The sequence below is a fragment of the Dipodomys spectabilis genome, unplaced genomic scaffold (assembly GCF_019054845.1).
Source record: "Dipodomys spectabilis isolate Male_0828 unplaced genomic scaffold, ASM1905484v1 ptg000075l, whole genome shotgun sequence".
NCBI classification, from domain to species: Eukaryota; Metazoa; Chordata; class Mammalia; order Rodentia; family Heteromyidae; genus Dipodomys; species Dipodomys spectabilis.
This window is the reverse complement of record NW_024870752.1, coordinates 7,825,343-7,851,906: the sequence shown is the minus strand read 5'-3', so window position 1 is coordinate 7,851,906 and position 26,564 is coordinate 7,825,343. Positions and strand designations below refer to the sequence as shown.

General features: G+C 34.8%; 1 protein-coding gene across 1 annotated transcript in view; it reads right to left on the bottom strand.

Moving 5' to 3' along the window:
• Gpc5 (glypican 5) overlaps nt 1-26,564 on the bottom strand; it is a 1,062,082-nt gene that overhangs the window by 1,016,591 nt on the left and 18,927 nt on the right. Inside the window, exon 2 of the mRNA XM_042682662.1 lies at nt 16,694-16,855. Within this exon, the coding sequence (XP_042538596.1) occupies nt 16,694-16,855 (162 nt within the window). The remainder of the gene's footprint in view (nt 1-16,693; nt 16,856-26,564) is intronic.

Below are 26,564 nucleotides of genomic sequence, written 5' to 3'. Positions count from 1 at the left end.
TGCATTGGTCCTCCCCTTGTCCTTTGTCTCGCCATTCTGTTGTTCTCTTTCCCTAATTCAATAAACATATTTACAATACCAGGGTACCAAAATCAAATACAGTTACACCAGGGGACATACCATAGGGGGAAGAACACACAAAAGAAACAAGAAATCACATAGTGTATTAAAAACAACAACAAAGAAGAATCTCTTGTGTCCATGTCTTGGAATGCAAATCAAAACAACATTAAGATTCCACCTCACCCCAGTTAGCTATATTCAAGAAATGTAATAACAACAGCTGCTAGAGGGGATGTGGCCAATAGGGAACCCTACTACATTGCTGGAGTATAAACTTGTTCAACCACTTTGGAAAGCAGTATGGAGGTTCCTCAAAAGACTCCACATAGAGCTTCCCTATGACCCAGCAATCCCACTTTTAGGCATTTACCCAATCACAAACAAGGCCAAACTTGAAGCTTCCAGCACAACTAAGTTTTTTGCAGCATTATTCACCATAGCTAAGATATGGAACTAACCCAGATGATCCTCAGTAGACTAATGGATCAAGAAAAACTAAACACACACACACACACACACACACACACACACACACTAAATTCTATGCTTCCATAAGAAAGAATGACATCACCCAATTTGTAAGGTAATGGAAAGACTTGGAAAAAATCATATTAAGTGAAGTAAGCCAGACCCAGAAAAACATAGGTCCCATGGCTTCCCTTATTTGCAATAATTAGTATATGTCTAGGATAATCTTAGCAGATAAACAGAATAGTTCAATAGTTATATACATATGACCATATAAGATGATGCTAAGTGAAATTATTTCTACTTTATAAATAAAGAAATTGGAGTAACAGACCTGATGTAAATTATCCAAGTGAACTAAACAAAAGTTAAGGCTAAACCTAGATGATGGAACTCAAGGCCAAGAACTTTGGGTCTAAAATACACAATGAGATAAATCATCATCCCATATACCTAAAGAATACTATAATTCACAGTAAAAATGAAACAATATAAGGCCAAAAATCACATTAATTTAACATATATGGGTTAGACACCATGATAAGGAAAATGACAGTCTAATATTTACCAATATCAGACCATGCTCTTGTTCACAAGAAAGTAATAATATTGAATAAACAGAAAATTCTAGGATCAGGACCTGCGATTAGAAGAGGGTAATGGAAATAAGTAAAAATTCATTTTTCAATCATTTGATTTGACAGATATTTATTAATATTTAAATCTATAAATATTTAGTAGCATTATAAGCAGAAAGAAACTGTAAATCAGTGAAGAATTGTAAGTTAGAGAATGGCATACTAATATCATGACTTAAAATCTTTATCAGCTAGCTTATTTGGAAATTGAGTGGTTAATCTAGTCAAGGATCAACCAGAACAGAGAAGAAGAGTAAGTTGTATACTAAGAATGAATATCCCCAAATAAGAAAAGAGGAAATGTTCAAAGTGAATTATCAAAAGGGTAGGAGTCAAATCAAAGTGTCAGGTACAAGTTGAAAGGTTGACCATTTTGAACACTGAGAAGAGCATCAGCTGCAAATGGAATGGATAACTAAGATTTATCCTTATCAAACTGTTTAGTAGCATGAGAAAATGAAATGGCATCTATCCTCATGATCTGACATCAACTTGGTAACTTCTAGACTTGTCCTAGAAAAGTACACTCCAGTAAGTTTCAAAAAAAATTAAATAAACCAAAGTGAATTAATGTGCCTAAACTTCCCACTGAAGGTCCATTAATCTGTTTCACAGTAAGGATTAACTGTTAAATGCATGAAAGAACTATATTTAAAGCTGAAATGATATTAAATACTCAGAGAAACATTATCTCCCAACGAAAAAACAGCAGGTGGCTTGCGGTTATCAGAAAGAGGCAACTCAAAGTAACATTTACATCAAGCAGAATGTTAAATGTGAAAAAAGGCCTCATCCAAGGGAATAATTGTTATATTCTGCCCAGCAACCAAGTGAGAAATGAGTAAAGAAGGAATGTCTGTCTCACAACAGTCTATAACAAGTGCCTTTAACCAAAAGGCAATCTATTAAATATCACATTACTCCATTGGTTCTTGTTTGGGGATTTAGTTTTGTTCTTTATGTAAAGTTATAGTCATCAATGCCTCCTGGAAGTGATCAAAATTGGATTTTCAAACTTCTACAGTATGTTGACAATCACTTACAATAAAATCAGAATGAGAAAGGAAATTGTCTGGAAGGACCATTGAGCCAGGTAATAGATTCTGTCTAATATATCCACACAGCAGGAAGCAAATTAAAATGTAGATGGAATTCTAATATAGTATAACTGGAAAGATTTGCTCCAGTTTCTTACAGAGGTTTGTTTGCTGCTGCAAACAGTAACCTTAAAGAGACAAAATTGGTTATATTAATTACTTTAGACACTTTTACATGTATACATATGTAAGTTAAAATACCATTGAGGTCACAGTACTACTTGAGATAAAAAGAACAAAACATGTAAGCTGGAATGATTACCTCACATGATCAGTTATGATTCAGGAAAACACAAATTATTTTAGTGGATCCAAATCACATACTTAAATTCAATATGCTATCTAATGATACCTAATTCTTCCAAGGAACAAAGTAGCATGTATCTCCAAGCAACACCTATTATATTACTTTCCATCCTCCTTCTCTTGTCAAATTCTTTTACCCTACTACTTTCCCAATTAAATTGTGAAACTGTTACCACTCCCATTTACATTTATAAGGAAAAGACTATTTCAGAGGTTATAAGGAACCTTATAGAGAGTCTTATAGAGAGAAGTCAGTGTTGTTGTACTTAAATAAATGATAAAAGGAGCTGATGGCTCACATCTGTAAATCCCAGTTATTAAGAAGGTTGAGATCTACAGAATGACTCAAAGGCAGCCCAGACAGAAAAGTCTGAGATTTCTGTTGTTATTAGAGTTCTTGATTTTTGCCATTCTAACTGGGGTGAGGTGGTATGTCAACAGATGCTGGAGGGGATGTGGACAGAAGGGAACCTTACTGCATTGTTGGTGGGAGTGTAAACTTGTTCAACCACTTTGGAAAGCAGTATGGAGGTTCCTCAAAAGACTCCACATAGAGCTCCCCTATGACCCAGCAATCCCACTTTTGGGCATTTACCCAAATGATCACAAGCAAGACTATACTAAAGCTACCAGCACAACTATGTTTATTGCAACATTATTTACCATAGCTAAGATATGGAACCAACCCAGATGCCCCTCAGTAGATGAATGGATCAAGAAAATGTGGTATATATACACAATGGAATTCTATGCCTCCATCAGAAAGAATGACATTGCCCCATTTGTTAGGAAATGGAAAAACTTGGAAAAAATTATATTAAGTGAAGTAAGCCAGGCCCAAAGAAACGTAGGTCCCATGGTTTCCCTTATTTGTAATATCTAGTATATGTATGAGTCGAGCGGAAAAGGTCAGATAATGTGATGTCAGGAAAATGAACCCTTAGATGTGTATTTTAATGTTTTTTTCTTTCATGCATGTGTTTCTAACACATTTATAAGATTATCTCTTTGTTGCTTTGTATGTCCCTCCCCCACAGTATAACCCCTGCTTTCACTATATTTGATGTCAGTATAACTTGTGGAGGAGATGGGGAAAAACCAGTTGTTTAAGGATACAGGTGGACCTGTTGCAACAATGAGAAGTACAAGTTGTCATGTCCAAAACGAGCTTTACAACGTTGGGGGGGGGGAGGTAAGGGGGGAAAGGAGAAGGATTGGGATTGGGGGGGAGGGCGGAGGCTGGGAAGGGATGTGAAGGGTAAACAAAGGAGGAGGCTGCAATGCTTGGTAAGAAATGTACGCATTATCCTGCCCATGTAACTGTAACTCCTCTGTACAGTATGTTCACAAATAAAATTAAATTAAATTAAAAAAAAAAAAGACTCCACATAGAGCTCCCCTAAGACCCAGCAATCCCACTTTTGGGCATTTACCCAAATGTTTACAAACAAGACCACACTAAAGCTACCAACACAACTACGTTTATTGCAGCATTATTTACTATAGCTAAGATATGGAACCAACCCAGATGCCCCTCAGTAGATGAATGGATCAAGAAAATGTGGTATATACAGTGTCTAGCAGTCTGGATATGTCTAGTTTATCTTTCCTATTAAGAAGTTTACAAAGTGACACTGTGGCTCAAGTGGTAGAGTGCTTGCCTTAAGCTGAAGAGCTCAGGGACAACACCCAGGCCCAGAGTTCAAGTCCCACGACTGACCAAAAAAAAAGGCTAAAATGATCTTAAAGGCATCAAGTTTAATATTTATAAGATGATTTTCATGTTGCTTTGTATGTCCCTCCCCCACCGTATAACCCCTGCTTTCACTGTATTTGATGTTGGTATAATTTGTGGAGGGGAAGGGAAAAACAAATCATTTAACTAAGGATACAGGAGGACCCATTGCAACAATGAGATATACAGTCGTTATGTCAAAAAAGGAACTTTACAACTTTGGTGAGAGGGGAGGGGGACGGGGAAGGATCAGGTAGGGAGAGGTGGGGGGAGTATGGGAAGGGATGGGAAGGGGAAACAAAGAGGAGGCAACAATGATTGATAAGAAATGAACTTGTTATCTTGCCCATGTAATTGTAACTCCTCTGTATGGTATTTTCACAATAAAAAAAAAAAAAAGAAAATGTGGTATATATACACAATGGAATTCTAAGCCTCCATCAGAAAGAATGAGATTGCCCCATTTGTTAGGAAATGGAAAGACTTGGAAATAATTGTATTAAGTGAAGTAAGCCAGGCCCCAAAAAACATAGGTCCCATGGTTCCCCTTATTTGCAATAACTAGTATATGTCTGAGTCAAGCAGAAAAGGTCAGATAAGGTGATGTTAGGAAAATGAACTCTAAGATATATATTTAAATGTTTTTTTTTCTTTCATGCATTTGTTTCTAACACATTTATAAGATTATTTCTTTGTTGTTTTGTATGTCCCTCTCCCACAGTATAACCCCTGCTTTCACTGTATTTGATGTCGGTATAATTTGTGGAAGGGAAGGGGAAAAACAAGTCGTTTAAATAGGGATACAGGTGGACCCATTGCAACAATGAGAAGTACAAGTTGTCATGTCGAAAACGAACTTTATAACTTTGGTGGGGGGTGGGGGGAGGATTGGGTGGGGGGAGGCTTGGAAGGGATGGGAAGGGAAAACAAAGGAGGAGGCTACAATGCTTGATGAGAAATGTACTCATTATCTTGCCCATGTAATTGTAATCCCTCTGTACAGTTTTTTCACAATAAAAAAAAAGTCTGAGATTTCAATAACAACCAAAAAGCATGACTGGATGCTTGTCTCAACCAACTCAAGCAACTTCAAGGTCCTAAGTCCAAATCCTAATACTGCAAAATCAATAACAATAATCAAAATAATTAAAGAGAATATGAAGACAATAAAGGGAAATAATGTATAACATAATCAACATGATCTATGTTGATTATGTTATACATTATTTCCCTTTATCAGAACGAATGACATTGCCCCATTTGTTAAGAAATGGAAAGACTTGGAAAATTATATTAAGTGAAGTAAGCCAGGCCCAATGAAACATAGGCCCCATGGTTTCCCTTATTTGCAATTACTAGTATATGCCTGAGTGAAGCAGAAACGATCAGATAAGTTGATGTTAGGTGAAATGAACTCCAAGATAAGGACTCAAATGGTTTTTTTTCTTTCTTGTAATTGTTTCTAACATATTTATAAGATGATTTCTTTGTTGCTTTATATGTCCCTCCCCCACAGTATAACTCCTGTTTTCACTGTATTTTATGTTGGTATAATTTGTGGAGGGGAAGGGAAAAAACAAATTTTTTAAATAGGAATACAGGTGGACCCATCGCAACAATGAGATGTACAAGACATTAGGTCGAAAAACAAACTTTACAACTTTGGGGAGTGGGGGACGAGGAGAAGGGATGGTAAGGGGAAACAAAGGAGGAGGCAACAATGCTTGATAAGAAATGTACTCATTACCTTGCCCATGTAATTGTAACCCCTCTCTGTACAGCATTTTCACATTTAAAAAATCAACATAGTATAATTTATATATGTATATATATGTATATATGTATGTATATATATATGTGTGTATATATGTATATATATGTATATATATATATATATACACATATACATATATATATACATATATATGTACTGGTCCAAGGCTTGGGCACTATCCCTGAGTTTTTTCACTCATTTAGTGCTCTACCATTTGTGTCACAGCTCCACTTTTGGCTTTTTTTTTTTTTTTGCTGGTTATTTGGAAACAAGAGTGTCACAAACTCTCTTACCCAGGCTGGCTTTGAACCATTATCCTTTAGATCTCAACCTCTTGAGTAGCTAGGATTAGAGTTGTGAGCCACAAGCTCTGGGCTAACATGAATTGTTTAATCATACTGGTCATTTCAAAATGGTAAACCAATGAAAAGACTCACAAAAAACAGCATATATTAAAATGTAGTGTATTTATTTGAAAAGATAAGTCTGAATTTTTATATAACTGGAGTTAATATATTTACTCTTATTTGCTAGGGCTTCTATAACAAAGTACCACAAACTGGGTGGATGGAATGGCAGAAATTTACTGCCTCACAGTTCTATGGAACTGGAATCTGTATACTTTTGTGTAACATGTAAATTTAGGTTTACATCCCCTTTCATTGTCTGTGGATATCCAATTACTAATTATGTCTTCTTCCTCCACTGATGAGTGTCTGCAATTCTGTGAAAAACCTGACAGCTTTATTTGTGTGCATTTTGGAGTTCTCCAATCCTTCCTGCATATCTATGCTTTTGCTATATGAGCTTTTACTATGTAGCTGCCCTATAACTGTGTAGCAAGTCTAATCATAGGTACAGTGGTTCCTCTGGGTTTATTTTTTCCCAGAACGGTTTGTTACTATACGTCTTATGACTTTACAAATAAATTTAAGAAAAGATTTGAATACAATGAAATTCTATGCTTCCATCAGAAAGAATGACACTGCCCTAGTTGTAAGGAAATGGAAGGACTTGGAAAAAGTCATATTAAGTGAAGTAAGCCAGACCTAAAGAAACATAGGCCCCATGGTTTCCCTTTGTAATAAGGTTTCACTTTGTAAAACGGTTCCCCTTTGTAATAATTAGTATGCATCTAGAGCAATCTCAGCAGATGAGCAGAAGAGCTCAATAGATATAATACATATAACCATACAGATGATGCTAAGCAAAATGAACTCAAAAACATGGACACAAGAGGTTTTTTTATTGTTGTTTTTAATGTACCAAGTGATTTCTTCTTTCTTTTGTGTTCTCCTCCTATGCTTTATCCCCTGTTATCACTATCACTGTATTTGATTTTGGCAGTATATGTATGTTTATCTGAATTAGGGAAGGGAAGGGGAACAACAGAATGGTGAGACAAAGGACCAAAGCAACAGTGACACTCCCAAGACACTATGTTGGGAAAGATCTATACAACTGGGGGGAGAAGAAGGGAGGGAAAGAAGGAGAAAAATGAGAGAGAGGGTAACAAGTTTGACAAGAAATGTACTCACTATCTTACTTATTTAACTGTAACCCCTCTGTCTATCACCTTGACAATAAAATTAAAATTTAAAAAAAGAAAGAAAAGATTTGAGTGTATCTATACAAAATCCTATACATTTTTGGCAGAAATTACATTAAGTCTATCTAGTCACTTGTTATCATTTTCTCCATGCAAGAGTATCTTCATATACATGAGGCTTCAAGTTTTGATGCTGGTCATTCATTGTGACTACATTTACAGATGTTTGCTGTTGATGTTGATATATCTAAAAGTATGCATTAGCAAATTATTATAATCACTGTCTCCAAATTAGTCTGTGCTGCAATGAAAAGGAATAATTTGAGGAGAAGGATGACAATATTAGTGTATTCATAAGCCAGCCCTTGGCTAACTTCCCATTGGCTTTTTCCTTTTGGAGCATTCTGCTCAGCAGCGCTCAGATTTCAGAATACATGTGAACTTCAGTCAGAATGAGTCAAAACATTACAATTCAGTGAAGTTTGAAATCCCATTTCATTACTAACTTGGCAGCAGAAATCCTGCATTGGAAGGAACCAATTATTATTTACCAAATAATTTGTCTTAATTGCTCACCTTCAACAATTTAGACTACACTGACACTAACCCCAAGCACATACAATCTATTTGCAAATCCACAAAAACATAAAGAGGAGTTTGTACCCATTTTGTTGAACCAAGGCAGCCCTTCTAACAACTTGTTGACTGACTTCATACAATTCCCCAAACACACTAAAAAAATCATATACTGAGTGCTTATAATGTAATGGGCACTAGGAACTGTGCCAGGTCCTAACATGAAGTTATCTCAATCAATCATTAACTGCAGCCTAGAAGAAGAAAGTGCTATAATCATCTTCTAATACAAACAAGAATCCAGAGTTGCAGTAAGCCAATTTAAAGATAGAATTCAAACTTGGACCCTCATATTCTATAGCCCTTATTCTTAAATCCTTAAGCATATTGACTACCCAGTCACAATAGTTTTCCCACACCAAAGACCGATTTTGCTGTATTATAGTATATCTTTAATTCATTCTTACTTAGAGAAAAAACATTGACTATGTTTCCTAAGTTAATATACAAGTCAAGTTTATACTCTGAGGTGATGAAGTCAAACAAACAGTACCAGAAAACACCACCTTCTAAGGTAAAAGAGTTTAATTATCTTTGTTTATACAAAAGTTTGCCCACAGGCAGAATTATCCTGGAATGTTAAAAAAGCATAGCACACACACAGCTATCCAACAATTACCCTTTGTTTATTTACTATTGTAACTCTCTAGAGCATGAGATGCCACTACTATTGTAACTCTCTAGAGCATGAGATACCACTTTAAGTCTCTTGCATAAAAGCTACAACAGCTATAGTCCATTGACTACTAAATATATTTCATGTTAAATGTAAAGAGATAAGCATGGGGGGCTAGGAAGGTGGCTCAGTGCTTGCCTTGCATTCATGAGTTCCTGGATTTGATTCCTCAGCATCACATAAGCAGAAAAAGCTGGAAGTGGCGCTGTGGCTCAAATAGTAGAGCACTAGCTTTGAGCTGAAGAGCTGAGTGCCCAGGCCCAGAGTTCAGGCACCACGACCAACCAAAAAAAGAAAAAAGAAAAAAAAAAGATATATGCATGAATAACAGCAATATTGAGGAAGGGCTATATAATTTAAATCCTCTATTTGAGGAAAGAGAAGTATCTTATTTTCTATTATAACTTATCACTTTGTCAATTGAATATTATCAGTGATAATTCATTATTTTTATCTTAACCTGTTCCCCTGAGACTAAAATTTAAACACTTTTTTAAATTTTAAGTTTTGTTGTAAAGGTGATGTACAGAGGGGTTACAGTTACATCAGTCAGGTAATGAGTACATTTCTTTAAGACTAATGCTACCCTCTCCTCATTTTCTCCCACCTTTTCCCCTCCCAATTCCCTCTCCCCCAAGTTGTAACATTCATTTCCAACATAGTGTCTAGTTTAAATATTAAGAAAATTCCTACATTTTAATAAAGTATTTCAAAGTTGATAAGTTATTTTTTAATTTGATAGTTATGATAATTAACAAGTGTCAATATATTATTAAAGAAGGGATGCTATAATAAAAAACATTTGAGTAACTGGTAACTATTTTATAGCTTCGTAAACAGAACTTGTTATTTTTACCTTATATTAAAATAGCAAATATGTTTTTGTTGTTCCCAGCGAGACTTCATACTTGAGTGCTGACACCCTAATGTTCAAGATAGAACCTTACTTGCTGAGTTATTCACTAATAAGTTATTGAATTTTTAATTTTATGCAACTATATCTTTTTGTCTAAACAAGTTTCTCACACTGAAACTTATCACTTTTAGCTTAAATACTATTCTCTGATATACTCAATGTTATCTTATGTTAATATTTTTCTTGATGTTTAATTTCATTTGTTATCAAATTTCACTTGATAACTAGGTTTGTTATTTCTTTATACTGCCCTTCACTTTTAAATCACAATAAACTTTGGTAAACGTTCCATAGTGTAGAATCATCAGTCATTTTATCAAAATTATTTTTTTTTAATTTCATATAAACTTTCTCATAAAAAGAACATTCTTATCAGTTTATAGAGCCAGTTAATAATCATTAGAAATCTGTCTCTTCTATACCATTACTATTCAAATCTGTAACAAAGATTAGCTATTACTGGATAGTCAAATAATGTACATACCAATTAATACATCAACTAACATCCTTCTTCTTTCATTGAGAACTTTAAACAAGTCAGTTGGTCTCACTCTCCTAGCAAGAGAAAGAGATTCTAGAGCCAATGGAGAACCTACTGCCATTTCCCTCAAGCCACTCATTTGGTAAAACTTCCAGCTTTAGAAAAAGAAACTAAAAGCCTAAGAGTCCCACTTGATCTGCTTCTATGTTCTATCCTTTCCAATCACAGTCCCTGTGGCACTTGTTGGGGCCCAACTATTCTGGCATTCTTGTTGACGTTCTTCTCACAGCTAAGGCTTGCTCCTACCTTAAGGGCCTCCTCTGTTCCTAGAATGTGTTCCACCCAGATATTCACATAGCAAAGTCTTCTACTTCCTTCAATTCTTAGCTGTAATTTCACCTTTCCTCTGCCTATCTAATTGAAAATTAAAACACGTTAGTACTTACAATTCTCATCTCCAAGGAGTTTAATATATTTTAACACATATCTGAATGATGTTCTATCTTCTCCAGATAACTGCCAACTAGAAAGATCTTTGCTATGTTCATTCGACATCCCAAGAATTTCCAACAATGCTGCCAGGTAGAGATTACTCATAAATAATTATTGCATAATGCACAGAACTCCTGTCCTCATAACCTTTCATGGTGCCTGCTCAACCATCTATGTTGGTGCTACCCTCTTGAACCTTTTCCCTGCATGATGAAAAAGACTAAAATTGAAAACAACCGTACCATAACATAAATAGGTATTGCTAACTAGTTATCTACACTGTTAGCTTTCTGACCGCTTTGTGATTCATTGCTTTTCCCATTTCCAACAAAAGCTATTCAAATCTATTCCTATTTCATTTCATATCATTCCCTATAGCTACAGCAGGGCTCATGTTCCCTAAACATATTGTTATTGAAGATGGTCCCTCAAAAAGTGTGGTATTCTGACAAGACAGAAGAGAAAATAAATATTGTGTGGTACCTACCATCACAACTAGTAATAACTCATGAGAAACTGTTATCAGATAATAGCTGCATTACTGACTTATAATTTCTTAAATCCTTTCATAATACTATTGTTTTATCTTTCCTATAAAATTGAAGTGCTCAATGTCTTAGATAAAACACTGCATAGTCACCGGGCACCAGTGGCTCACACCTGTAATCCTAGCTACTCAAGAGGCTGAGAGCTGAGGATTGCAGTTCAAAACCAGCCTGAGCAGTAAAGTCTCTGAAACTCTTATCTCCAATAAACCACCAGAAAACCAGAAGTGGCACTGTAGCACAAGTGGTAGAGCACTACCCTTGAGCTGAAGAGCTGAGGGACAGCACCGAGGCCCAGAGTTGAAGTCCCATGACCAAAAACAAAAACAAAAACAACAAAAATAAAAAACACTGTATAGTCTTAAAGTATGTAAAACTGCAAACACTTCAAATACTAACAATGATACTTTTTAGCTAGTTGGTTAGATTGGTACTTGATAGGTAAATTACCATTCCCAAAAGTAAACATGTTGATATTAAAAAGACCAATAAAAAATGTCATATGAAAAAGGCTGGAAAATCAGGTAGTTCATCTAGATACAGTTCAAAAAATATACACACAAATAATTTATGATAGTAATAAACTAGTAATAATTTGCAATAAAAAGTAATCACTCATGGAAATTTTTTTCTTCACACAAAATACATTTAGGCAATGAGCATTTTCCTGCCACTCTCTTTATAAGTAGAAAAATGCTTTATGCTCTGTATTGCAACGTTTTTCCTACACAGAAGACAAAAAAAAACACTTTAGATATTAAGAGCATTGGATTAAGAGGAAAAAGTATGAGCCTTCCATTATTCATCATACAAATTTTAAATACCACTATCAATGTAATACTAAAATTTGTTCTACTGGGTAAAATATTTTAAATGTTTCATAAAAATTTAATTATAAAATGAGCATCATATTACATAATACCATCTTTAATGTATATTTCTGTACAATACTTGGAAATACTACTTTTCATATAGTTTATTTCTTCCTTAAGTATGTAGTGATAAGTAAAACATTTAATAAAAATGGATTTAGCATAATGTTAGCAAGACCCTCATCTTATCTAATAGTTGGGCATGGTGGTACATACTTTTATCCCAGCTATCGGGAAGTCATAAACTAGAGGATCAAATCCAGGTCAATTAGAGCAAAAGTTTTCAAAATTAACCAAAGCAAAGATGGTAGAGAGCCTACCTAACAAGCACAAAGCCCTGAGTTCAAACCTCGATACCACACACACACACACAAAATAAAATTCTGAATGAAACTTACTAATTATAATAGATTTTTAGAAGTAAACATTCCTAAGGTCCGTATTAAAAGCAGATAGCAATTGTTAATATTTTTTAATGGATTAGTACCATAAAAACTATCATTTAAAAATGTATAATGGATTTAATTTAATATTAAAAACTCACTTTTGCATTAGAAAAATTAACTGTGCTTGTGGATTTAATGTTTTAGGGGATAGAAAAAAATAATCAAAAAGTACTGTTTACATTTACCCTCAGAGCTGAGTGGTATTTATTTAATACTCTATGCTCCTATATTAAGTGTCAGGAAGTAGAACTTATGGTATCTCACCATCATAAGAGCAGACTACAGTATTGCAGCACAGTGGGAGATGTGCCATAGAGAAGGAGGGAGACTGGTGATTTCAAGAATCAATGGAGGAGCAGTAAAAAGACTTGGCAACATAGCAATGAATACTCGATTTAAAATTACTTGTCATCTATACATTTTCTTTCTTCCCTCACTACCAGCTTATAAAATTTTATACATAATTCATAGATAAGTGTGCACGCATGAGTTTGTGAGCTAGAAACTGAAGACAGAAAGTCATGCTGAATTTCATAGAAAAGAAACAATGAATGAGAAATACAAAAGCCGGAGGACCAGAGGCAGGAAGACCCATGCAACTGCTAACCACAGGCGATACAGAACTCAAATTATCTGTAGGCTATAGATCAAATTTGAATGTTTTTAGGGAAAACTTCAAGATTTAGAAATGTAAGACAGTCTCTATACTTAAGAAGAATTTAAGTATATCCAATATATTCATTGCACATTCTCTAAGTGTATATACACATAATATGTTTCTAAGAGAAAATAGCCCACAAAATAAAAGTTTATGTGAAAAAAAATCAGGCTCACTAACAATGAGAGAACCATATTTTGAAAACAAGATAACATTTCATATCTATTTGTTCAGTAAAATTTATTAGATACTCAAAAATGTAGCTAGGTTGGAAGGGAAGGGATGGTAGGGGGAAAAACGAAGGAGGAAGTAACAATGCTTGGTAGGAAATGTACTCGTTACCTTACTCATGTAACTGTAACCCCTCTGCACATTATTTTTACAATAAAAAACATTTTTACAATGTAGCTAGTTAAATATCTTACAGATATTTCCCTTTAAAATAAATAGGCAGCTTTTGAGAACTATCTCTGCAAAACCAAGATAGTTTAAGTAATATAAAGATAAAATTATAAATAATCTGGTAATTAATCAACTCATCTTCTATGTAATTAATGTACAGTTCTTATACTGAAAATGGCAATTGTACTCAATATAAAATCAAGGAAGGATTGTTTAGCCTACTGTGAACAAGTTGTTTTGCCTATCAGGTCAAACTACTATAAGCATAGATAATATTATCATAATTTGTATTGATCAGAATTCAAACAATTAGAAGTTGGCTTCTTAGAGTTCATATATAACTTTGTCAAGGAAAATTGATCTTAAATCTATAGTTAATTCTTTTCCACCCTCAATTATGTTTCATGCAAAGCCAGTTTTATTTCCAGTTGCAAAGTAATTTTAGCTCCAATAACTTTTACCTGGAATACCGATAATTTATAGCTGCCTGCTGACATAGATTTGAAAAACACAAACAACTTTTAACTTCAGAGATAAGGGAAAGTCTGATAAGAAAAAATTACATTTGTAGCTGATGCATAAGAAAACACACTAAATCACAGGCTGCTTAAAACTGCAAAGGCCAGTATAATAGTCTTCATTATGAAACTGACAAAAATACAATGTGCCCATTCTAGTTTTAAAATAAGTAAATAAGCACGTTATCATATTAAAGCCAATAAAAGTAAAATATATTTAACAGTTAGGCACTTCCTCAAATATAAGTACTTGAAAGATTTGGCTACTAGTAGGCACTCAACAGACATACAAAAGCATCAACAAGAAAATAAGGCAAGGCCAGGCACTGGCGGTTGATGGTTTTTCTCCTAACTACTCAGAGAATGAGATCCAGCAGATCATACTTTTATGGCAACCAAAGGCAGGATATTCCATGAGTCTTCATCTCCAATATAACCAGCAAAAAGCTGGACTGGAAGTATGACTCAAATGGTAGAGCAAATCTAGCAATCAAGCCCAGTAAGCAAACCAAGAAAGTTTGAGGCCTTTGCTTCAAATCCCAGTTCCAGAAAAGAAAATTTAAAAGGACAGAAAGAATAATTTTTTTCTATTTTTTTTATTTTAATTAATTTTTTAATAAAAAGTAAAACTCAATCTATTAAAAACAGAAGATACAATTTAGTAAACAGAAAGCAAAAGATTATATGAAATTACATGACACTCTGGGAAATAGAGAAAATCCCAGACTTCACATGTTTTTAGTGACAAAAAATTACACATAGTAATTATACTTTTTCATAGTGGCTAAAGTATTCCAATTAGCCAGTTAATATCACAAATCTTTGTTTAACACGCATATCAGTACATTTTCCTCCAATATTTTACATGAATAAACTTGATGGCATGAAAGTTGTATTTCAAAGAATCTGAAATAGGATATATTTAATAAGATCCTAAAATCTAGGTGCCATGGTTTCTCTTATTTGCAATAAGTCGTATATGTCTGAGACAAGCAGAAACGGTCAGATAAGTTGATGTTAGGCGAAATGAACCCCAAGATAAGGACTCAAATGTTTTTTCTTTCTTGCTATTGTTTCTAACATAATTATAAGATATTTCTTCGTTGCTTTGTATGTCCCTCCCCCACAGTATAACCTCTGTCTTCACTGTATTTGATGTTGGTATAATTTGTGGGGGGGAAGGGAAAAAACAAATTGTTTAAATAGCGATTCAGGTGGACCCATTGCAACAATGAGATGTACAAGACATTATGACAAAAAACGAACTTTACAACTTTGGCTAGGGGCAGGGGGGAGATGGGAAGGGATGGGAAGGGGAAACAAAGGAGGAGGCAACAATGCTTGATAAGAAATGTACTCATTACCTTGCCCATGCAATTGTAACCCCTCTGTATGATATTTTCACACACACACACAGACACACACACACACACACACACACACAAAGCAAACACACACACACAAAATCTGACATTGTAGGAAAAGAATACCAGTTCATCATGACCTACATTTTAAGTCAATTTAAATTTTATTCTGTTATTATATTGATTCTATTTAATAAGTATAGTTTAAAAATTAACCAGCCTTGTGATTTAGTAATATCATATAAACAAAACAAGTTATTTAAACACATTGACATAAATATACTTATTAAAAATACTGTCAGAAGTTATATTCTATGTGGAACAAAAACAATAAATTTGTTTGAAAAGCAGTATAATTTACACATTACCATTGAAGTCATATACAGAATAGCTAATGCTTTATAAAAGAGGAAAATAAATTAAGGTGTTTTATTATAGCAATAAGCAATTTTATAGAAAAGATTGCTAAAATAAGAAAAAGATCATCTATTTTTCAGTGTGCCAGGTAATTTCATAACTCATTAATTTTATTCCTGAACATATTGGTTGAACTAAGGTTGTGTTCTGGTCCTATCTGACCCTTAAACATTCAATTAATATTCTTAGTTTTCTATTTATCATACTTGCCTGCATTTTGCTATATTGAACTGGTATTCTTATGAAAGCAACATAAAGTTGCAGAAGGAAATCTTAAATATTTCTCTGGGTTGTACTTTTAAATATAAAATTGCCAGTTAAAAGCAGTGATATTTTATGTAACATATTCTTCACGAAATTGAATTACTATGTCTGCTTGCCTTGAGGAAAACTCATGGGTAAGAATTGTGTTATAAAGTCAAATACTCACCAGGATTATGTCAATAATGTAACAGTTTATTCAATGTCCTGGATAACCTCAGACATAAGTTATGAAGTTAAGAAAAGGCAATACTCCATTTTATGCTAAAATAATATGCAACAACAAGGAAATAAGCCTAGCCACATTAACAGTATCTCTATCAGAGTCAATTCACTCCATAAAGCTAGCAGTTAATTTCAGAACTCAAAATACATTTACCTTGGAAAGAAGCTGCATTTCGAGATATTAGCAACTTTAACGCAGCGCTGGATGCTTGGAGGACCTGCTGCAGATCTTGACGAGCAGCAATCTGATATCTCTCCTCCATCTTCCTGGTGCAACATGTTGGTTTCTCAGATATGCAAACCTGAAGATCAGCTCCTAGAACACATGACAGTAATTTCCAAAATGATTCAACAAGCACTATATGGTACACAGCAGACAAATGTACACTGCACACAAGCGGTTCATATTCTAGGTGAAAAGTTGATGTATTAAAGCATTTTATTTAAAAACAATTATCAGGTGATATTAACCTACCCATGAAGAAAATACTTTTAAATGGCTAATTCTTTGTTCAAACATATGGTACAAAGAAGAAAACCCTGGTGGAATATCACACTAAGCATCCTCTGGCTACCCAGATTGTACTTAATGTTCATGACATGATGAGTTTATTTACATGGTCTAATATAGTTATCCTCTTATATTCAAATATGAAGAAGTCTTGGTTCTTTGACTCTGGGAAACTTCAAAGTTTCCGTACTGACTCTGAACTAACCAGTATTTCTTAGATCAGCAAAACTAATACGTGTGCACAGGTACACAAAGGCACACATGTAAAGCCACCTTTCAAGCTCTTTTCACTCATTCACACAGTGGGCTTGAGGTCTTCCATTTCCACAAGTTGGTTCTAGATGAAGACCAAAACACGTGAAATCATTCTGCGTTTTCTGCCGACATGGGACACTAACAATTCTAACAATTTTGTTCTTAATTTATTTAAGTTGGTAACAAATGACAGCATTTGATTTCACAAAGGCTAAAAAGCATAAAATATTTATAAGTATCACAGTAGGTAATATGTCAGCAATTGTTTTTCATTTATCTTGCCTGAAGTTATTCCAAAGAAAATTCTCCTTTAAATAGTAAAATTGAAAGAAAACAAAGCTGTCTTCTCAGTTTTATTCCTAAATGGAAAGCTTGAGGAATGAGCATTGGACAACTGCAATAATAGGGAGAAAGAAACACATAAATATTGAAACATATAATCTTATCTAATGTTTAATGAACTGTAGAGATTAAAAGTAACAACAATACTAATAAGAGATCATTGCCAATGTGTTTCTACAGTTCACGTATCTGTCATGGGTTCCTAGGTCACATTCCCACACGTGGCCTACAGAGGCTTACAGAGTCATGGACTTTTCCTCTCTACCTCCCTCCCAGTCTTAGCTCCAGTATCAGAGACTATTGTACTAATTCTCAAACACGCAGGCCTTATTCACCAAACACTCTCTTACCCCAGAGCCATTTTCCATGTTCTTCCCTCTGCCTAGAACTTGTGTTCTACGTATACTCACCCACATATGCAGCAAGCACACACCTTCTGATCTACTGTTCTTTAGCTTTAGTTAGTCTTCCCAGGGAAAATTTTTCCATAACCTCCAATACAGTTCAATATGTTTTAGAAAGCAACCTGTCTACTGCATTTAGCATGGTTACAATTGTATATTTGTTGGCCTCATTTTCAGTTAGTTTATATACCAACTATGATATCCCAATTCCCTAGGACATCATGAACAATACCAGAGGTACTATCTGAAGTATCTCTTCTGATCCTTAAATTAATCTTAAGTTTAGATACCATTGCATAAGTTCAAATGAAAGTAAATGCAAACTTAAAAACTGCCCACAGCTGGGCACCAGGGCTCCCACCTGTAATCCTAGCTAATCAGAAGGCTAAGATCTGAGGAACACTGTTCAAAGTCAGCCCAGACCAAAAAAAAAAACTGCTCAGGACTGAAATTGTATTTCAAGTGGTAAAGCATATTCAAATAGTGAAGTCTCTGAATTCAAATCCCATTTCCACCAAAGAACAAAGATAAAGACAGCTGTGTCATTGAGTACAAACTGGTAGAGCTGAAGTTTAGAAAAAGGCAAACTAACTCCCAAGCTATAAAGCTATATTTCTCTTACTCTAAGAGAAAAGTGTTAGGTTTGCAAATGATTTGTTTACAGACAAACCTGGTCATTCTCTACTCATATTTAGAGAGAAGGCATCTGTTTGTATATTTTTGAGAGAATTAATTTTATGTTGGGACTACCCAAGAATATTTAATCAAAATAAGATAAACTAAAATATAGTAATCGAGTTCCCATTTGCTTCTGTGTCCACTTTTAAGTGGTGGAAAATGCACTTAAAAAGATGCTAAATATTGTTTCTATGGCTCTACACAACAAAATGTAGGAGAATATATGTCAGCAAGCATGTCTGAGTAAGCATGTTTAGCAATTTAGACCACTTAGCAAACATTCCCTAGTTGAGAAGCATGTGCATTGATTCATACTTTCATTTGTAATCTTAGATTGTGTTGTGACAACATACAACTACATTCCTTAAAAAAATCTGAATCTTTAATTCAGAAATTAACTTATCCCTAATTAGTACAATATGTTCATCAGTATGACCTGAAAATTTTTATTATTAAAAAGCTTAGAGTTTCAGTTATAGTGGAAAAAGGAGAATTGACAAAAAAAATAAAATATTTCCCATTCTTCCCATATTATTCCAAAGACAGGATGAACTATACAATATTCTTGGAAAAATACCTTACCTTACATGCTACCCATAGTAAGTACAAAAGCGTTATAAAATACATGTTGATAAAATTTCTTAAAGTCAATGCAGCAATTCTTTTATATTGTAAATAAAGCTAGTGAACTCTAAGCACACTGCAGTATAACAGGAAATACAGTATTCTTTTTAAGATTTCAGAGAAATCTTAAAGAACACAGTGTAATCTCACAATCCAAACTATAGGATAACTATCATGTCTCTGAAAGGTAAAATGTAATTCAGCATGAAATATTAACAACAAAAGTAAATTAAATTAAAAAGTAGAGGCTGTGTGCAGTGGATTTTGCTTATAATCTCAGTTTATTCAGGAGGTAGAGATTGGGAGGATCACAATTGGAGAAAAGCCTAGTAAAATTTCAAAGCCCCACCACAGAAATAACTAAAAGTTAATGAAAGGGTTGGATGTATGGTTCCAGTGCTAGAATAGCTACCTAAATATTGCAAGACTGTATGTTCAAAATGAAAAGAAAGGGGAAAAGGAGGAAAGGAGGAAGGAGGGAAGGAAGGAAGGGAGGAAGGGAGGGAGGGAGGGAGGGAGGGAAGGAGGGAGGAAGGAAGGAAGGAAGGAAGGAAGGAAGGGAGGAAGGAAGGGAGGAAGGAAGGAAGGAAAGAAGGAAGGAAGGAAGGAAGGGAGGAAGGAAGGAAGGAAAGAAGGAAGGAAGGAAGGAAGGAAAACAGGGAGAGAAGGGAAGGGAAGGGAAAGGAGGGAGGGAGGGAGAGAGGGAGAAAGGAAGGAAGGAAAGAAAGGGAGGAAAGGAGGAAGGAGGGAGGCAGGGGGAAAGGAAGGAGGGAGGGGAAGGAGAGAGGGATGTTAAAACATGTTATTCATCAGGTAGTGAAGAACTTAGTCAAATAACTTATAGGATCCTATTAAGAGAACTCAGTTTTATTCATTCTGCTAACATACAAGCTGGTGCCTTGAAAAAATTAAATTCATTTCTCATAACTCTGAAGGCAAAAGTTCAAGATCAAGCTACTATTTTGAGCATCAGCATTTCTATACTACAAATGAAAGGATAAGAATGAAGTTCTGAAGGATATATTATACATATATATATTGAAGGTAAATGATAACTTGAAATATATGTCATGGATGAAATTAAGCAGATGAGGAAGTTCTAAAGAACTCTGATTTTTTTAGCCTAGAAGCTGTTTTAATAACTGGTACCATCGACAGGAAATAAGAACATATAAAGAGATGCAGATTTGCAAAAAAAAAAAAAAAAAAAAGAATTTAGCATTGGAAATAAGTCTATTTTACATCCAACTGAAGCTATATCAATAATATTTGAATATGTAAGTTGGGATTAGGAAAGAAATCTAGAATGAAGATACAAATCTGGGCTTCTGAAGCAAGAGATGTTATTAAATACTGAAGATTTTGGTAAGAGTTTAGCTAAAGGAGTTCAGAGGGTTTCTCAAATTTAGGAATATTAAAACTGGGTGACAAATAATTCCTCCTTCGTGGGGAGTTCCCCTATCTGAAGGTAGCATGTTTAGTAGCACCTCTTAACTTTCCTCATTTGATTTCATTAGCACATGAACAGACAAATATACACATATGATCACAGACATACAAGTTGTGACTATTAAAATGTCTCTAGATATTGCTAGATGTCCTTCTTGGGTAAAGTCACAACTGGTTAAAAAACATAGCCCAATTCAGGTATGCCAAGACAAATTGAAAAACAGAAGTCCTTCAGACAAACATGAGGAGGAATTAATGAAGTAGAAAAAACATATAATTAAAATATACCAAGGGTGTGATTTCCTGTGTTTTAGAAAGAAAAATAAAGAGTCTTCATGGAATTAGTCACATTTTTTTTAAAGCCTGTGGTTCTTAAAGACTTGTAAGCACCTGAACTACCATTTTGGATGTTTCTCTTACTGTAAACAGATAGCTACTTCATGAATAATCACATCCTTTTTTTACAAAAATAATTAAAAGGCCAGCTCAATTCACTAAATGTTATTGCTAAAATTTTTAATATTCACCTTTGTTATTTTGGTAGTGGTGGTAGTGGGCATTGAGCCCCAGGCTAGTGCCCATTAGAGACGACACTCTAGTCTGTTAACATTTTAGTTTCTACTTCTGATACAGTCTCACAATAGTTTTGCCTTGACTGACCTCCAACCAATATCCACATACCTTCACCATCTGAATAGCTGGGATCTCAGATAGGCACTTCCTCACCCAGCCCTAATATTTATTCCTTCTAATTCTTGCCTATCTTATTTAAAAGAGCTGTCCATTATTACTAATAACACACTTCATTCTCTGCTTTCATGTCTATTTGTTTATGTATATTTAACTGTTTCTAGTCTAAGGAAAATTTCCTTACAAAACTACAAGCTACCATAGAATAAGGACCATAGCTGTTTTGTTCCAAGCATATTGTAAGTACAGAAACAGTTGCCTGGCACAAATGGTTTAAACAGAATATTAATTCCCTTCTTTTCCTTCTTTATTCACACATAAAGCATTTTGTAAGAAATCTAAGACACTGTCTTAGCTTAAAATTAATGAGATAGCTTAAAGTATATATTTAGAAAGAACATATTTGAAACCACGTGAAATGATATTACAATGATTGTATTTACATTTTATAAGTGTTCCAAATAATGATGTATAACTGTAATTTATACATCTATTTTACTGAATAGAATATAGCATTGTACTATAAAAGTATGTATGTATGTAATTCTTTCAAATAAAAAAATAGAAAAATAGTGTTTGAGCTATTACAGATGCATTGAAAAACATGAATAATGTGTAGAACTCTACAAATTTCGACAAATTTGGTCAACATAACATTCATAGATATAATAGTGATATTGTCCCTTTTATAAATTAACAACATCATTGATCCATCAAAAGTTAATGTACTCAGAGCTGTTTTTCTAGAAATGGTCGATTGATGCTCACAGAAAATCATATACTTAAATCCTTATTTATATCATAAACAATAAATATTTCTCATTTGAAAGGATCTATTATCTGTCTATGAAACAGAAAAATGCTAAGCAAGATACAATGCTCTCTGAAACTTCAAGTCATGAATTCGGAGTCAATGGTTAACACTGCTACATGTTAACCAGTCTGGCAGACAAAAGACACACACACACACACACACACACACACACACACACACACACACACACACACACACACACACAAAGCAGCAGCAGCAAGCAGCAGCAATAATCTGGTCCTAGAAGGAGTTAAAAAATGGATGGCAACTTCAAATCCTAAGTTTTAAAAATTAGCCTATTCATTTTTACCCATCTTACTGAAACAGACCAACGTGCACAGTACAGTGTACTGGAGTTCTGACCTCTTACTGTTCATGAAGGACCAACATGCACAGTACAGTATACTGGAGTTCTGACTTCTTACTGTTCATGAAGGACCAACATGCACAGTACAGTGTACTGGAGTTCTAATCTCTTACTGTTCATGAAGGACCAACATGCACAGTACAGTGCACTGGAGTTCTGACCTCTTACTGTTTATGAAGGACCAACAAGCACAGTACAGTGTACTGGAGTTCTGACCTCTTACTGTTTATGAAGGACCAACAAGCACAGTACAGTGTACTGGAGTTCTGACCTCTTACTGTTTATGAAGGACCAACAAGCACAGTACAGTGTACTGGAGTTCTGACTTCTTACTGTTTATGAAGGACCAACAAGCACAGTACAGTGTACTGGAGTTCTGGGCACTCAAAACTTGTGATGGAGTCTCCCAGGGGCAATCACTGAAAATGGAAAAAGAAGAAACACCTGAGAACAGATATTTTACATCATCAGCTCAATGCCTAGTGATATACAGGTAATACTTTTTACACATGTCAAGAAGAAATCTCTTTCTCGTGTGTCACAGCTCTTCAAACTGACAATCTTGGATATGGAGAAAATAAACAGCCATGTAAAAACAAAGATTCCCAAACTTGTTGAAGCCACCCATTGAAACCAACCCTACTGTAACAATGCATTGTAAGATTAAAAATCTATCTATTTATTTATTTATTGTACGTTTTTTATTGTAAAAATGCTGTACAGAGGGGTTAGTTACATGAGCAAGGTAATGAGTACATTTCCTATTGAGCATTGTCGCCTCTTCCTTTGTTTCCCTCTACCATCCCTTCCCTCCCACCTCCACAACTACCCTCCACACCCGAAGTTATAAAGTTCATTTTTAACATAGTGTTTGGAACATCTCATTGTTACAATGGGTCAACCTGTATCCTTATTTCAGCATTTTGTTTTTTTCCCTGCCCAAATTAGAAAAATATATATACAAGATGCAGGCCACTGATATCAAATACAGTGAAATAGGGCTTATACCATGGGGGAGGAACAAACAAAGCAACAAAAAATATCACATGGTATGTTATAAATACTTTAGAAACAATAGCAAGCAAGAAAACAAAGATATTTGTGTCCCTATCTTAGGGTTCATTTCACTTGACATCATCTTATATGGTCATATGTACATAGTTTTTTACCTTTTCTACTTCTCCCTCACATGTGCTAGTTATTGCAAATAAGGGAAACCATGGGACCTATGTTTTTTGGGCCTGGCTTACTTCACTTAATATAATTTTTTCCAATAAAGGGGGCAGTGTCATTCTTTCTGATGAAGGCATAGAATTCCATCATATATATATATATATATATATATATACCACATTTTCTTGATCCATTCCTCTACTGAGGGGCATCTGGGTTGGTTCCATATCTTAGCTATAGTAAATAATGCTGCAATAAACATAGTTGTGCAGGTAGCCTTAGTATGGCTTTGTTTGTGATCGTTTGGGTAAATGCCCAAAAGTGGGATTGCTGGGTCTTAGGGGAGCTCTATGTGGAGTCTTTTGAGGAACCTCTAAACTGCTTGTTTACACTTGCACCAACAATGCAGTAGGGTTCCTTTTGGCCATATTCCCTCCAGCATTTCTTGTTATTAGAGTTTGTGTGTGTGTGTGTGTGTGTGTGTGTGTGTGTGTGTACACACACACACACACACACACACAATGGAATTCTATGTTTCCCTAAGAAGGAGTGACATCACACTGTTTATAAGGAAATAGAAACACTTGGAAAAGATCATATTAATTGAAGTAAGCCAAACCCAAAGAAACATAGGCTCCATGGTTTCCTTCATTTGTATATCTCTTAGAGTAAAACACAGAGGATTTTGTAAATCCTATTGCTCTTCTACTTTTATTTGCACCTCTTTAAAAGTTGGTTGCTGCATGAAGCATTTAGAGTTGAGATTCAATGTGTGTGAATTTGAAGGTTCCCATTATCAAATTCCAGCTCAGAGGAATGAGATTACTGTCTGTGAGTGGCTATGATGGCCAGCCATCTACAGGTCTTGACGCCTGAAGCCATGTCAAGCTCACTACTTCCCTTCCTGCCTACATACAGAAAAATGGGGAGTGAGGAGGAGACAGTGCATATAGTCGCTTTGGAAAGTTCGCCCCAAAATGCTACAACTTTGTGGGATTTTTTTAGAGTTTTAGTAGTTCACAAGAAGAAAAATATTTCAGACAGAAACGTATTTCCTAATTTTAGAAATTCATTGTAAGTTTTTTCTGATATATGCGGGTATACACTTTTCTAATTTGGGGAGGGGAAGGGAAAAACAAAATGCTTAAATAGGGATACAGGTTGACCCATTGTAACAATGAGATGTACAAGACACTGTTGAAAAATGAACTTTACAATTTAGGCGGGGAAAGGGGGAGGGGGAGGGAGTATAGTTGTGAAGGTAGGAGGGAAGGGAGAGTATGGGGGAAAAACAAAGGAGGAGGTAACAATGCTTGATAGGAAATGTGCTCATACCTTGCTCATGTAACTGTAACCCCTCTGTACAGTATTTTTACAATAAAAAAATTTAAAAAACTAAAATTTCATCTTAAAAATCAAGACACTAACTCAAAAACTATAATGACAAGAATACATTTTGAGGGCTTTATCATGTGGGATGCCTATAATCACAACCACTCAGAAAGCAGAGGTAGGAAGGATCACAATCCAAAACTACCCAAGGCAAAAAGTAAGACTCCATCTTAATCAACAAGCTGAGGATGAGAGTTCATCCTGGTGATCCTAGCAAAATTTACACTTCATTCCACAGTATCACTGCCTAGTTCATCTGAAATATTTTTCTACATTGTGTTTTTTCTTGAATTCATATTTCTTTTCTACTATTTTGTTTTCATACTATATGAACTTCTTGCACATACATTTAAACTAACATTGAAAGAACTAGAATACAAACACACACCAAAAAAAAAAAAAAAACAGAAATATGTAGCAAATTGAGAACAATTATAAACTTCAATTGCTTAGCTACTTCTAATCAAATTATAAGCTCTTTAAAACATTTGATAACTCCTGCGCTCAAGAGCACTCTGATCTCATTGTCTCCTGATAAAGTTGTCTTACAGGTAAGAAAAATCTTCTTAAATTGTGATTCTGAGCATGGCACTATGCTAAACGACCTCTCATGAAGTCTAACCTCCCTCAAATCTAAGGTGACTTTCTATGATCACCTACTGTCTCTCACATTTACCTCTCCTGCTCACCATATCACTGTCTTAATATCTGTGTTCATGAAGGATACACTAGGAGAAACAAACACAGGTGAATCACAAGTAATACTATAGCCGCTTCTCTTCTCAGAAGCTTCTCACACTTCTCTAGTTTGGAATGCATGTCTCCACATCATTCTTGTATTACTCTCACAGTTTGAATTTTGATCTTGATACTCCTTGGTATTATAACACATATACCTACAACATGCTGTAAATCTAAGTAATATGTCTCATGTTCTAATCACTCTTTTGTTTTTTGTGAAATATCCTTTGGAAGAAGCTCAAAATACTTCATTTTTCTCACAGCCAGTGACCTCCACATTTTATTGGCTGTCAGTCTCTCAAGTGATATCGGGACTGTTTCCAGCTGTCAACATCATCACCACAGCAGCCTCCACACTGGCTTGTCCTGAGTCCCACCTTCTTCCCCTCAGAGTATTTCCTACTCCTACAACCTATAAAAACCTGAAAATCATATTTGACTCTCTTTATATTTCAGTTTGATCTACTTACTTTTTTGCCTCTCTAACTGATATTAGGTTAAAAAAAATCTCAAGGGAATGACAGAAAGTAAGGTAAGTCAGAAAATCATTCCTTGTGCAAACTGATTTTCTAATGGTCAAATAAA